The following is a 14,709-nucleotide window of genomic DNA, read 5'->3' as shown; positions in this document are numbered from 1 at the left end:
AATAATAAATAAAATAAATACTGAGTGACAAGCCAAATGGTTTCCTGTACACCAGGAAACCATTTACTGCGCTGGGTAGTAACCATATAACCAAATTTTGGGGCCTGGTGGTTTAGTGGGTAATTACAGCGCTCCAATCAGATTGAGTCAGTGAAGGTTTATATCCACGGGATGGTTGGGGATTATTGCTCACACAATGTCACTGGGCTCCTAAGCTCCTCATGGGGCAACGCAGGACTGGATGATGAATGAATGAAAATGAATAAATATATATATATACTTTATATACAATAAAAAATAAACTCACATCTCCAGATACCACTGTTTATCACTGCCGTCACATGCAACACCAAAACACTGGGGCACTTTCAGCTGATGATATACCCCTTCGGACCTTTATGCATCCTCACCAATCTCACTGAACACTGAATATTCATCAACATAATCTCCATGTGCAGTGCTTACATGTAATTTTGCCATAATTACAATGAATTTTGAGCAACACAAAATGAAAGACAGTCAGAAACAACATTTCTGCTTTCATGTTAAATGTCAAAATAACTCTTCTTTGAAAGAGATGTCAATCTTGAATCTACTTTTTTGTGTCTTGAGAGGAAACATGATAAATAAAAGGCTGTTAAATAGCACCGAAGATACAATAAATATGGAAAAACCTGTCTTTCAAGGTGGACTGAATCACCAACTCAGTGACCTCTAGGATGCATTAGCAATGTAAAGAAACACCACTAGCCTAAGCCACTGCCAAATTTGATAAGTACTTACGACTTCATTCAAGTGCTTCTTTTTCTGTATTTCTGTAATTTTATTCCAGTAAATTTTACATTCATGTTGAATATTCAGCATTTTGTTATTTTGGTACAAATACTGTATTTTGTGTAGTTACTTTCACATATGATCTGCATGAACACTCAACAGGACTAACCTTTATGGCGACATTGAGAACAGCACCACCCTGCTCATAGCAAATGGGAGGAGTGTCTGACCAGCCCCCAGCCAGGTCAAGGCGGGCAGGACATTCAGCTTCCACCCACACTCCCTTACGCACCACACCTCCACCCACTCTTTTCTCCTTTTCCCACCACCACACATGCTTTCCAGCTGTCTCAACCTTTGCATTAAACAATTATTGTTATGCATATTTTCAACATCTACTTGGTAAATTTTTGCACAAATTATAAAACAATATATAAAAAAAAAAGAGATACAGTACTGCCATCCAGGTACGATACTCAATGATTCTAATGACACATATTGCACAGCAGTGACAGTAACAAATAATATATAGGATGGCTGCTTGTAAAAACCTGTTAATAAATCATATTGGTACAAACAACAAATGAAAGAATTAAAGGATGTTACATGACAAAGTTTCACTAATCCTTATCTAGAAATGTATGAAGTTATAATGTTGATGAATAATAATATTTAGAGATGAAAAAATTAAAGGATGTTACATGACAAAGTTTCACAAATCCTTACCTAAAAATGTATGAATTTATAATGTTCATGAATATTAATAATTATAGATGATTATATTCGGCTATAACAATTTTTCAATAATGGATCATCAGGTGGTGGCAGGGAAGGGCGTTCACCATCCACTCACTCGATGTAGTGCTGCGTTGGGTGTCTGTCCTTTCTCTCTTCCTTCCTTCCTTACTCTTCTGTCTTTCTTTCCTTCATTCTTTCCTCTTCCCTCTGCCTACAGGTGAATTTACACTCCCTCTTCTGTCTCTCTTTCCTTCACTCCTTCTTCCTTCTGCCTATGGGTGACTATACACCGAGTGACAAGTCATATGGTTTCCTGTACACCAGGAAATCATTTACTATGGTGGGTGGCAACCATATAACCAGATTATGGCACCTGGTGGTTTAGTGGGTAATTAAAACACTCCAATTGGACTGAGCCTGTGTAGGTTTATATCCAAGAGATGGTTTGGGTTTACTGCTCACGTAATGCCACTCAAGGATGAGTGAGGCTGGTCATTCTCATCTTAAATGTCAGGACCAACTTGCCTAGCCCCGGGTTCCTATGCTCCTCATGAGGCAACATAAGATTGGATGATGGATGGATAGATGGATGGATGGAGATGATGACTGACAAATTGCTGTACACGTACCTGCTGGGAAATGATAATCTGTGATGCCCTCTCATAGTGTCGTGCTGCCCTGATGAGATCTTCAGCATTGCCAGATTTCATCCACTTCTGGCAGATATCCAGCATCATCTCAACTGCTTGTCTTTGATTCCCATTCTGTAAATGATACTTTCATTAACCATAAATATTTTGCTTCTGTACCTAATCTTTCATAATGACCATGTATAAACTGGAACTGAAGGGTATATGATTGTTCCATGGGCAGTTTTTGGATGACAACAAAATTATAACATATATTTTGAATTCTATTATCTCATTTTCAGATGAAAAGTCATGAATCTCAAATTATTAATTCAAAAGCCATATGACACAAGATTCATATGAAAAAATCTCCTCAATTCAAATAGCAAATATTTTTGTGAGCATTGTTACCTTGTGATGTGGAACTGTAAATTTTGGAGGTTTAAATGATAAATGAGTGAATATTTAGCCAGTTCAGTGAATACTTCGTTCATTTTCCTTTGCTTTTCTGTCTTTCTTTTCATATTTCTGAGTCCAGCCACCATTCATACGAGTGGGAAATAAGGATAAGATAATGATGATTACTGGTAATAATGAATCCATTACCTACTATGAGCTTCCCTCTGCTAACTAAAATCCCTGTTGGTGGCCAATATAAAATCCTCAGTATGTCCACTGCCTGTGAAAATGTTAAAACCTCCTAATTTAATTCATGCACTGAACAACCTCACCCAAGCACAATGAAAGTGTACTTGCTATACAAATAGTCCTTAGATTCAAGTCTATTACAGTATGTACCATACAGTACATATAAGCTTGGGCAGGTGTGACACATTCAACAAGTAACACAAATTCTATATCTATTTCAAATTTCAAGAGGTTGACTGCGAGATAACGCTGATTTTATGTGTACGGCGTGCCCGGGGGGAGCAGGTGGAGATTGTCAGACGTGAAAGGATTGAACTTGCAGGTGAATCTCTTGAGTGTGTGGAAGTGTTTTGTTATTTGGGAGACAGGTTGTGTGCTGGAGGTGGAGCTGGAGTTAGTTCTGTGGCTAGGGTGAGAAGTGGTTGGAAGAAGTTCAGGGAGCTCTTGCCTCTCCTGACATTGAGAGGGCTCTCCCTACGTGCTAAGGGATCTTTGTATGCAGCATGTGTTAGGAGTGTAATGCTGTATGGCAGTGAGACCTGGGCAGTGAGGGAGGAAGATATTCACCGGCTCAGACGTACAGAAATGACAATGATTAGGTGGATGTGCATTGTGTCCCTGCGTCCAAGGCCTGGAGGGGCTGGGTTTACAATGGAAGAGTTGAGAGGTAGGATGGGACTGGAGTGTATTGGTGTTGTGATGAGGAGAGGAAGATTGAGGTGGTTTGGACATGTGGAGAGGATGGGGGATGATAATTGGGTGAGGAAGGTGAGAAGTGTTAATACTGGGGGTGGGGTTATGAGGGGTAGACCGAGAAAGACATGGGACGAGGTCATTAAGTCTGACCTTAGGGTTAAGGGACTGAACAGGGAGGCTGCAATGGATCGTGCAGTGTGGAGAGCCACCATTAGGTGACCAAGGCCGACACATGCAAGCATGTTGGAGCCTTTAAAAATGAAATGAAACGTACTACACTCAGCTTGTCTATGATGTGCTATCATTTGTATATAGCATGCATAGCTGTTGGCCAGGTTCCAATCTTTTCCAAAATTCTCACTGACTGCACATGCAATGCTGGCCCAAACATACCCAAACATGGCATTTCTGTTCTGTTCTGTACCCCTCCTTCACACAGAGCTCAGCACATGACTACTCAAGAGACCCACTGAACACCTCCTCCCTCCTCCCACCTCTCCTACACAAGCCCATAACCCAAACCAGTTCATTTTAAGTACAATAGGTGTCCTCATACATGTGTTTATCAATATTTTTTAGGCTTCCTTATGAATGCTTGGCTGGGAGAAGGAGGGAGAAGGAGGGAGGTGAGAAAACAGGAAGAAATAAGTAGGATAGAAGTTGTGGAAGCAATGAAGAAAGTTAAATCAGGGAAAGACCCAGGAATTGATGGAGTGTGTGGTGAAATGCTGAAGCATGGGGGAGAGATAGTAGTAGAATGGATGTGGAAGATGTGCAGATTGGCCTGGGAGGAAAGTAGAGTCCCGGAGGATTGGAAGTCAGGTATAATTATTCCTTTGTACAGAGGAAAAGGGGAAAAAGAAGTGTGTGGTAATCATAGGGGCATTTGTCTTCTTAGTATAATAGGAAAAGTGTATGGTAGGATACTTATTGACAGAGTTAGAGAAAGAACAAAGAAATTAGTTGGAGAAGAACTGGGAGGCTTTAGGAAGGGAAGAGGTTGTGTAGATCAGATATTCATTCTTAGATCTTTAGTGGAAAAGTTTCTAGAGAAGGGAAAGAAGTTGTATGTGGCTTTCATGGATTTGGAGAAAGCATATGACAGGGTGGATAGACAAGGATTGTGGAAAGTGTTAAGAATATATGGAGTAGATGGGAAGTTGTTGAATGCTGTGAAGAGTATGTATGATGGTGCGAAGGTTGCAGTGCGTGTGGATGGTGAACTAAGTGAATTTTTCTCTTTGAAAGTTGGGTTGAAACAGGGATGTGTTATGTCTCCATGGTTGTTCAATCTGTACATGGATGGGGTAATAAAAGAGGTACAAGGTAGGGTAGTGGATGTTGGAGTGGCCCTGGTGAGAGAGGACAGTGTTTGGAAACTCCCTGTACTGCTGTTTGCAGATGATACTGTGTTGTTGAGTGAAGATGAAGAGGAGCTGCAAGGCTTGGTGGATGAGTTTGGGAGAGTGTGTAAAAAACGGAATCTAAAGGTAAATGTAGGGAAAAGTAAAGTGATGGTCTCTGAGAGGGGTGAAGTCAGTGAATGTACAGCGAGGTTGGATGGTGAGGAATTGGAAAATGTGAGTACGTTTAAGTACGAAAATGTGAGTACGTTTAAGTACTTGGGTAGTGTGATGAGTAAGGATGGAGGTTTGGAGGGTGAAGTGCTTGAAAGGGTACAGCAGGGAAGAAAGGTTGCTGGTTCTTTGAAAGCAGTGATAAGAAACAGGGAAGTGAGCATGGAAGTGAAAAAGTTACTACATGACAGTAATGTATTGTGATACCAACTCTAACATATGGAAGTGAAGCTTGGACGTTGTTGGAAGGACACAAGTCAAGAGTGAAAGCAGTGGAAATGAGTTATTTAAGAGGAGCCTGTGGAGTCACATGGAGAGACAGGCTGACGAATGAGGATATAAAGGACCGTTGTGGTGTGGATGTGGATGTGACAGGAAGCGTTATGAGGAACACACTGAGGTGGTTTGGCCATGTGGAGAGAATGGAGGGTGAAAGACTGACGAAGAGAGTGTATGTGAGTGAAGTGGAGGGGGGAAGAGGGAGGGGGAGGCCGAGGATGAGATGGAGGGATGGGGTGGAGAGGTATATGAGAGAGGGGGGTGTGAGCTGGGAGCAGGGCAGTGAAATGGCGGGGGACAGGGCAACTTGGAGGCGATTTGTTTGTGGCCACCCCAAACGGGATTGAGGCGTCTGGCAATAGATAGATAGATAGATAGATAGATGAATGCTTGGAACTTTTATGGCCAATTCCCAATTTGAGGAAGGTTACAGCAAGTTTTCAGGGATCACTAGGAGTGACAATGAAGAAGGTGCCAACTAGACTCATTGTTTCCAAGAGCCTCTGTGTCTTCCACACAAACTGCTATTTTCCAAATTGCTCAGTGTGCAACCAAACTGCCACATCATAGGCAAGTTGACTGCATACTGAGCAATAATTACTCAACTATAGTATCACATGACAAACATAATACTCTTAGGTATTTATATTTATAACCCAGACATCTGACATGTTTCATTCCTCAATTTTGCATTTCACAATTACCTAGGCACTGTCCCATCTACAGCACATCAGTATAAAAAAATTCCTGTTAAATTATGTCACAAAAACATTCTGAATAAATAAATATCATGATCAAATTTTCTGTTACCCTTTTAACTTGTACAGAACAAAAGGTCTCTCTTAGCCAAATAAAATTATTGGTTGTATCTGGGATAAAATCAATAAAAAGTGATCCGATATAGCTTTGTACAACAGACAATCATGTCACTGTATTGCTTCACACAAATAAATGTGTGTACTAGAGAAATCTCTAAACCTTGAGATGGCGTAAAGCATTTCTCCACTGTGGATTGGCTGCTGGTCCACTCCTAAGGCCACCTTGATCTGCAGCTAGGCACCCAAGCACATCAGCAACATTGGCCAGGAGACGAGAGGTTGAGGGCCGGGTCTCATGTAACAGCTCATGTAGAGTTGACACCACCTCTCTCACCTGTTCTCCACTCCCTCAATAATGGTATCATTTGGTCACATTTTGTAACTTTGCATACATACACTTAAAGTACATATATACAGTACTGATATCAATAACAATGCCTCTATTACTTAAAGCACTTTCCTAACACCAACCATACTAAAACCAGCATTCACTCTGTGCTGTAAATTCAAACACTACAATAGTGTTACTATAATAACAATCTATATATGTGTGGTATATGGAAATGTCTGATCTGAAAATTACTGATTCTGCTCTTAGACTAGATCATTTTGGTCAAGGACTAGAATCAGTAACTGCATGCTAGTAATAAGATTGTCTTTTGTGTATATAATTTCATCATATTAAAGGCAGAGTTCCATTCTTCAATAGGTCAGCCTTGTTCATCTGATAGCTACTTGGTACAGCTGGTACTGAGACAGATGCCCCTGGATGGTACACAAAAGCTTATGTCCATAATTACAGAATTTCATCATCAGGGACACCAAGTTGTTATTAAGCAGCTGCTATGGCAGTCTGCTCACTACAAGAATAAACCTACTGAAAAGCAGAAAAACATGCTAAAAGAGATTACATCCTAAAATGTTTAGCTTATGTGTTTTATTCGCCTCACAGTTTTATAATGCATTTACTTTTTTTCTTTGTCACCTGTTATCTGATTATAGGATGCAGTAACCCTGCCAACCACTCTTTATTATACCCATAGTCTCACACCTACCACATAACACAAAAGGAATGGAAGGAATGAAAGTAAGGCTTATGCTGATCCAGTTCCCACAATACCCAAAGAATCTTTCTCTTGATCTCATACCCAATGTAAATATAGAAAACAAGCTAAGATGATGTGTTTACCACTGCAAACAAATCAGTACTGTACATCAGATTTTTTAAAATGGTATAGAATATTATATCTCAACAATAATTGAGATCATGATAATTCCACATGACCTCTAGTCTACTTCCTTTGAATTCTGAGACAGCTGCATACTTTATCAGAGTGCTATGACCTTCTAACTGTTCTCTCTATCATCACTTACTAATCTAGTACAGAACCTTCACTGCACAGGTACTTACCAAAACCATGCACAACTCAGTAGCCTAGCCAATATATAATAAATGACAAAATTCCATCTGGGTAATTAACCAAGAAAAACTTGAATTTTCTCTTGTAAATGCCAGTATCTTTGCAAACCCTTCCTAAGTCGTAGCCATGCAGTATGGCTGGCCCAGTCATGGACTGACCACAGTGATGATAACAACAGATAATAATAATCTTACAACAAATCATCTTCCTTCCTTTTACTGTAGAGTACAGACGTAACACCTGGTTGCTGGCCCATAAATAAAAGTACGACAGAGCTTATGTTAAAAGTTATTAAGGAAGTGACTCATTACAACTCATGTGGAGTTACACATAAGAAGCATTAGCTATGATAAGATGATACTGAATGGGACCACAGAGGCCTCCAAGCTCACCTGACCACCTCGATGACATGAACCTCCGGTGGTTCCTATGGCTGCAGTTCCACTAAGACAATCTCAGCACTAAAAGCAGCTTATATGGACTTCATTTTTTAACAATGATCTATGGTAAAAACTTCTAAAGTTTGCATCATGGGACCTAGATTCACCCCAAAACTATCAAAGTGATACCCTGGAGGTATATGGGCAGGAATGAAAGTGCATCTACCTTCAACTCTTACTACTACTAGCATCAGCAAACAGTACTTCATTTTCTCCTCCATTTCCAGGGAAGGTCCTATTTAAATTTTATCGCTTTGCACAGCCTAGCCCTTTTGCTTGCACCTTCTCACAACCTATGCACCCTATGCACAAAACATCATCAGGAACAGATCCTTTGCTTAAGAACTATGAGCTATCTGGCTCTACAAAAGCAGAACTAATACTTGTACATTAATTTGCGCTTAGATGCAGAGTAAATAATGCAACAGTGATCACATCCTGGTGGGGGTCTGATCTCACTAACAGAAGAACTACCAAGAGATTCAGTCCCACTTACAGGAATACCTGCCTAACAAGCAGGCTGTGATCCTACACAAGACAGGGAGTCTCTGACACTGTCAGCTCACATTTTCTTTGAAAAGTACTGACCACTTCCAACACTGCAAAGTTCAGCAAACAAATCTGGCAGCATGTGTGAAAGAAAATATAAAAGCTCAGATACAGGTGTAAGGTCTTGGAATGTGAGGTGGAGGGAAAAATATAAAATGCGCATGAGAGGGAGAGGATCACACTATTTATGTATAAAACTATGAAAGTAAAAGCAACAGTATGAGTTGAGAAAGGCACCTGCTACAGATGAAGTTGCTAGGTTACTTGCAAGATGCATCCTTTGCCAATGAACTCCAAGGAATACTTAAAGCACTGGATATATGTCTGGCTTAAGTTCTTTTATATAGCCTGGACCAAAACTGAACTGCCTGGTGAAAAATTAACTAATGCTAAGTTAAAAAAAAAAAAAAAATTGGAACATTCCCATCATCATCATCGTCATCTGAACTATGCTTCCCATGCTCGTATGGGATGAGAATATTTATACTAGAACTCCATGAGCTCTTTCACAATATAAACCATATAAGGGGAAAATCCAAGTTTCATATTTCCTAGTATGTATCATACAAGCTATCAGACTGCTTGCACTGCAAGTGGTGATTACTAGGATTCTTACATCCCTATCATATGACAAGATGGATAACTCCACAAAATAAAACTAAAAAATAAATAAATAGATGAAAATATGAAAAAGTATTGATCTCCTCGGTGAAGTGGGTTTCCATATGCTGAATAAAACTAACGTCCATTGGTCACAGTAAAATTCTACTGTGCAAATTTTGCCATCTCAAAGTTAAAACAGAACTTGTGATCTATAAACACTTACTTGTCACTATATAGCTGAACACAGGAAGGAGAGATCTGCCTTTCATATCATTAGCTGTGTCCATTAGAAACTTTTTCACAGTTTGCATGTAAATTGCCTCTTGTGCCCTGATCAGCTTTTTCATATCACACTTGGTGGCTATGCTGAGGAGTGAGACTCGGTGGAAGTGTCTCCATTCTTGCAGTTTTGACAACCATTTCTCTTGGGGTTGAAGACCAGACACTGTTCTCACCAAAAGAGAGATCAACTCCATCTGTTGCTTAACTGTGATGTCTGATGGAAATAAATTTGCCGTCAGAACACTCTGATCTTCATCAACTATATCAGGCCACAAATCTTCCCTTTGTATTGCTGTTCTGATGAAAAAGTCTGACCATTTTGTGTTGAATACTGATGCAGTGGGATTGCAATGAGTGGCAGTGAGGACATCAGTTACACCATGGCATGTTACTACACCATACTGTCCTCCAGTAGGATGTTCCTGCCACACACATCCTCCAGGAAATCCCTCATTTATACTGCATCCCAAGTCACACAACTGAAGCCCAAATAGTACACAAGAACCCTCTGACATAAGAGATACTTCACTTCCAATCCAAGAATCAATGATCAAATTTCTTCCTTCCTTTGACTTAATAGTTCCTTGGATGTATCCATTTACTGTTATGACATCAGAGTTAAGATTGTCATCTCCTGCATCTCTGAATGAAATACTGGCCTTAGGCAGTAATGGCATAACTGACAGATTGAATGAGGAGCTTGAACATAGATAATGATGTTGAATACCCTCTAAATGATGAATGGTTGCTCTGAGTCCACTTAACTGACTCCATATCTGCATTCTGTAATAAAAGAAAATAACAGCTATGTCACACAAATGTCACAATGCATGGCTTGAGTTAAACACTCCACTATTGTTATCATCTGCACTGAGATATCATCCACACAATAAGAAGTGAGGCTTCCTTACTGCAAGAATCATTGTGTCACAGCTACTGTGGAACACTATGATTCTGAGGAACCTGGAAACAGGCCAACTGTACTATTGTGGTGATGAATATTACTAAACGAAAAGGGCATTATCCTACACTACAAGAGCATAAGACAAGAAATATTGGGCAACACTCACTGCAGCACAGCAGCACCTAGGACCAAACACTACTTACAGAAAAGCAGGGAAACAGGTGCAAGAGCTCCTGAGAGAAGTGGTGGATAACAAAGGAAGAATCAGAGGTTATAATTTCGATGATCTCAATAACGATGGCATTCAACAACTCATGACACACACAAGACAAATCTGCATATCTGGCAGTCATATAGACAGAAGTTAACAATGCCATACAAAGGAACAATGAGGTGGAGGATTTTATGTTACAATTCACGGTCATAAACATCATATTCTTGAATATCACCGGGACCAAGAGGGAAAAAATACTACACCTTGAACCAGAGCAGGAGCACTGGCAGACTTAACAGAGTTCAGTCATGTAATGCAGGCCTACAAAGAGGCTCTTGTCAATCTCCAGTACTGTACCAAGAAAATTACTGACTATGGAGTGATATACAGAACATACTATATACCTCTTCTTTCACTCTGATAACATAAGATGAACATTGGCCAGTCAATTCTAGCAATCTCTGCTGCTTACTCAATTTCCCCAGATGCCCTCAGATCTTCCCAGTCCTCTAACTTTATGTTGCCAACTTCACCACAGGCTGTAATTCCAACTTAGTGTCATTTGGAGGCTTTGGAGCATAATAGACAGGTTCCTAGAGGTTCCTGGAAGACCTACCATTCGTTTTGGGGGCTCATGCTGCCTTAGAATCCACCAATGTCCCCCATTTCTCCCTCTCTGATGAGGTACTAAATATACCATCTCTCAGTGTGTTCCATGATATTACCAGATGCTCAAATATTTGGGGTGGATGGGAAATGAAAAATCACACAAACACAGTGAGTCCGGTTCCATAAGGAATCTCTAACTTATTCAGAATTTATTAAAGCTGGCTATCACGATTACGGCTTACAATTAAGTCTTTCCAAGTCCCAATAATCCATGCTGTTGGAGATACGAAATGACACACAATACATTGTACAATTTTAGTTTCTACTCCCAGGGATAAAAAATGCCTGTGCCTGTAAATGCAGTACAGTATAATGCATTCATCACAACTTATATCTCAGCATCATACAAAGTTAAGTATTTTCATGCAACCGTATTAGCTTATGATCAGTTCACTGCAGGACCAAACCTCTTCCTTGGTGAAAACTGATGGCCAGAATTAACCTTTTCCCATGCTGGTGATGTACAAATGGGGAAGGATGCTGTTGGAAGTAATACATAAGGCAGTGAGTGTTGTATCGGCTACATTTACATACAGTATGTCATAGTCTGTGTGTTATTGGCAGAAATGACAGAGTGCAAACATATGCCATCATATGAATGGTTTTACTACCAGCACCCACTTTAGGTTTCTGCCATGGCATGAGCTTGAACCCTACACTTGGGGCACCCACATAATGGGATGAGTGCACTACACAGACCCACTGCAGCTCCATTCTTAAGCTTAATAAATATTACTTCCTATTAATGATTTCCCAAGCTTTTAAGGATATAAAAGTCTCCTTTGCAGTTACCTGGCAGCACATGACTCCTGGTATGAGGTGGGGGTGTAGCTGGAAGCCTTGTTGTATGATGCACTACACTCACCTCTCACATACTCATCATACACAACTCCATCACACAGTGGCAACAGCAGGTCAAAGTACAGAGATACCTGTGGTGAAAACAAACATAAGTCAAAATGCATTGTTCCTGATGTTCTTGCTGCTGCTGCTGCTGCTGCTGCTGCAACCCCAGGTGGCATGAACATAGTGTGCTGCAGGAAACCCGCCACTTCAGCCTATTGCTCCCAGATGTCTTTTGTTGAGGCTATACTGAAGCACTGTCTGTGCTGTAATAGTGTGTGTGTGTGTGTGTGTGTGTGTGTGTGTGTGTGTGTGTGTGTGTGTGTGTGTGTGTGTGTGTGTGTGTGTGTGTGTGTGTGTGTGTGTGTGTGTGTGTGTGTGTGTGTGTGTGTGTGTGTGTGTGTGTGTGTGTGTGTGTGTGTGTGTGTGTGTGTGTGTGTGTGTGTGTGTGTGTGTGTGTGTGTGTGTGTGTGTGTGTGTGTGTGTGTGTGTGTGTGTGTGTGTGTGTGTGTGTGTGTGTGTGTGTGTGTGTGTGTGTGTGTGTGTGTGTGTGTGTGTGTGTGTGTGTGTGTGTGTGTGTGTGTGTGTGTGTGTGTGTGTGTGTGTGTGTGTGTGTGTGTGTGTGTGTGTGTGTGTGTGTGTGTGTGTGTGTGTGTGTGTGTGTGTGTGTGTGTGTGTGTGTGTGTGTGTGTGTGTGTGTGTGTGTGTGTGTGTGTGTGTGTGTGTGTGTGTGTGTGTGTGTGTGTGTGTGTGTGTGTGTGTGTGTGTGTGTGTGTGTGTGTGTGTGTGTGTGTGTGTGTGTGTGTGTGTGTGTGTGTGTGTGTGTGTGTGTGTGTGTGTGTGTGTGTGTGTGTGTGTGTGTGTGTGTGTGTGTGTGTGTGTGTGTGTGTGTGTGTGTGTGTGTGTGTGTGTGTGTGTGTGTGTGTGTGTGTGTGTGTGTGTGTGTGTGTGTGTGTGTGTGTGTGTGTGTGTGTGTGTGTGTGTGTGTGTGTGTGTGTGTGTGTGTGTGTGTGTGTGTGTGTGTGTGTGTGTGTGTGTGTGTGTGTGTGTGTGTGTGTGTGTGTGTGTGTGTGTGTGTGTGTGTGTGTGTGTGCGTGCGTGTGTGTGTGTGTGTGGGAACTGCACTACAGTATGGGCATTGTGGATTATTTATGAGTCGTATTTTGTGTAATCACTGTAGCACGGAAAGACAAACACCCCAAATATAAAACACACACAAACAAATCAAAATGGTGCAATCAGAACTACACTAATATAAACTACCACATTAAAGTAATACAAATGCATGTTAGCTGCACCTAAGCTGCAGAAGAAACAGGAGGCTAATGTCAGCTGATGCTAACAATACAGCAATACAGAGCAGAAAAAAAGGCCCTTCAATACAAAAAGCAACCAAGTATATTAATATAATTATCTCCAACGCTGAATTAAAATATTTGAAGACAGAAAGAATAAAATGAAACATATATTAACAGACTGAAGGGACTCAGCTGAATAAAACTGTCTAGTGGTAGCAAGATTATTATTCATGTTATCATCATGCTGAGGGGGTTAATGGCTCTTTTAAGTCATTCACTGTCTGAAGTGTGATGGTGTCTCCCAAGCTGAATAAAATGCAAATGCTGTTCTCATGTTTAAGTAAGAAGATACTGTTTCTCATCCATTTTCTATAAGGGTCTCTTGAACAGTGAAAAAAAAAAATCTGGCAGTAGCATCCATAAAATGCACTAAAGAAGCACCATGTTAATGGGGTTAATCTATGATCATTACTTGCTAAGATGGAAACTAATCTTTTGACTGTTAAGTTTCACTCAGCTGCACAAAACCTCTGGTGTAAGCCTGAATACAACACCTTTAAGTGTTCATAGCAGCAATCTTGCTACACAAGACTGTTTAACTTTGTGACTGATACAATTCTGCTCTGCTGAATAAATCTGTCGGGGAATATCCTGATAAATACCTTGATTTCTTTATAATGGTGAAAAGTTAATCAATATTTTTCAGTTGCTGTTGTTGTGGTCCCAAACTCATGTGGACATGAACCTATGGACTGCATGTTAAAGTTACCTTATTCCTGTAGTCCTCCATCATCCTTCCTGAGGACAAGGAGGGAGGGGTGACACATTTATAGCCCTGGGCAGTTCTGCCACCAAATTATAATAGTCAACACAAGAAGGCATCCCTCACCAGCACCATATTTCAGTGGCACACGTACAGAATATTTTCTACAGCTGAGTTAATACAGTCTGACACCTGTGCTTTAGTGAAGATGAATTACCACAGTCTGACCTGGAGGGGAGGGATGCCACTGTCAGTGCCATAATATGTGCAGCGGTCTAGGGGTGGATGAGTGTGTAGGCTCAGCAATCTCTCTGTCAAATCCACACTCAGGAACACCACACCTGATATCACCTGTCCAACTCCTTCCTTGAATATGCTATCTGCAAACCACAACTTCTCTCAGTTACTTACACCATACAAATACCAGTTTCAAAATACATAGAGAATGGGGAAAGAAATAAAAGTCATTAAAGAATGCCTGATTAAATATGATTTATAATGCACGGCTGTTGCCCGATAAAGCATCCTTTGTCCCAAACCTGAGGCATGCTTCTCACACTTCTG

General features: G+C 40.7%; 1 protein-coding gene across 1 annotated transcript in view; it reads right to left on the bottom strand.

Moving 5' to 3' along the window:
- The window catches only part of LOC145391363 (L-fucose kinase-like), a 29,942-nt gene that overhangs the window by 8,477 nt on the left and 6,756 nt on the right, over positions 1-14,709 (bottom strand). Inside the window, exons 5-10 of the mRNA XM_080265961.1 lie at positions 14,374-14,525; positions 12,034-12,173; positions 9,396-10,237; positions 6,320-6,507; positions 2,142-2,276; positions 944-1,129 (exon numbers count right to left, since the gene is read on the bottom strand). Of these exons, the coding sequence (XP_080122087.1) occupies positions 944-1,129; positions 2,142-2,276; positions 6,320-6,507; positions 9,396-10,237; positions 12,034-12,173; positions 14,374-14,525 (1,643 nt within the window). The remainder of the gene's footprint in view (positions 1-943; positions 1,130-2,141; positions 2,277-6,319; positions 6,508-9,395; positions 10,238-12,033; positions 12,174-14,373; positions 14,526-14,709) is intronic.

Source organism: Coenobita brevimanus, chromosome 18 (assembly GCF_032717465.1).
Source record: "Coenobita brevimanus isolate Jiangsu-jjx chromosome 18, ASM3271746v2, whole genome shotgun sequence".
NCBI classification, from domain to species: domain Eukaryota; kingdom Metazoa; phylum Arthropoda; class Malacostraca; order Decapoda; family Coenobitidae; genus Coenobita; species Coenobita brevimanus.
This window is presented reverse-complemented; position numbering and strand designations above follow the sequence as displayed.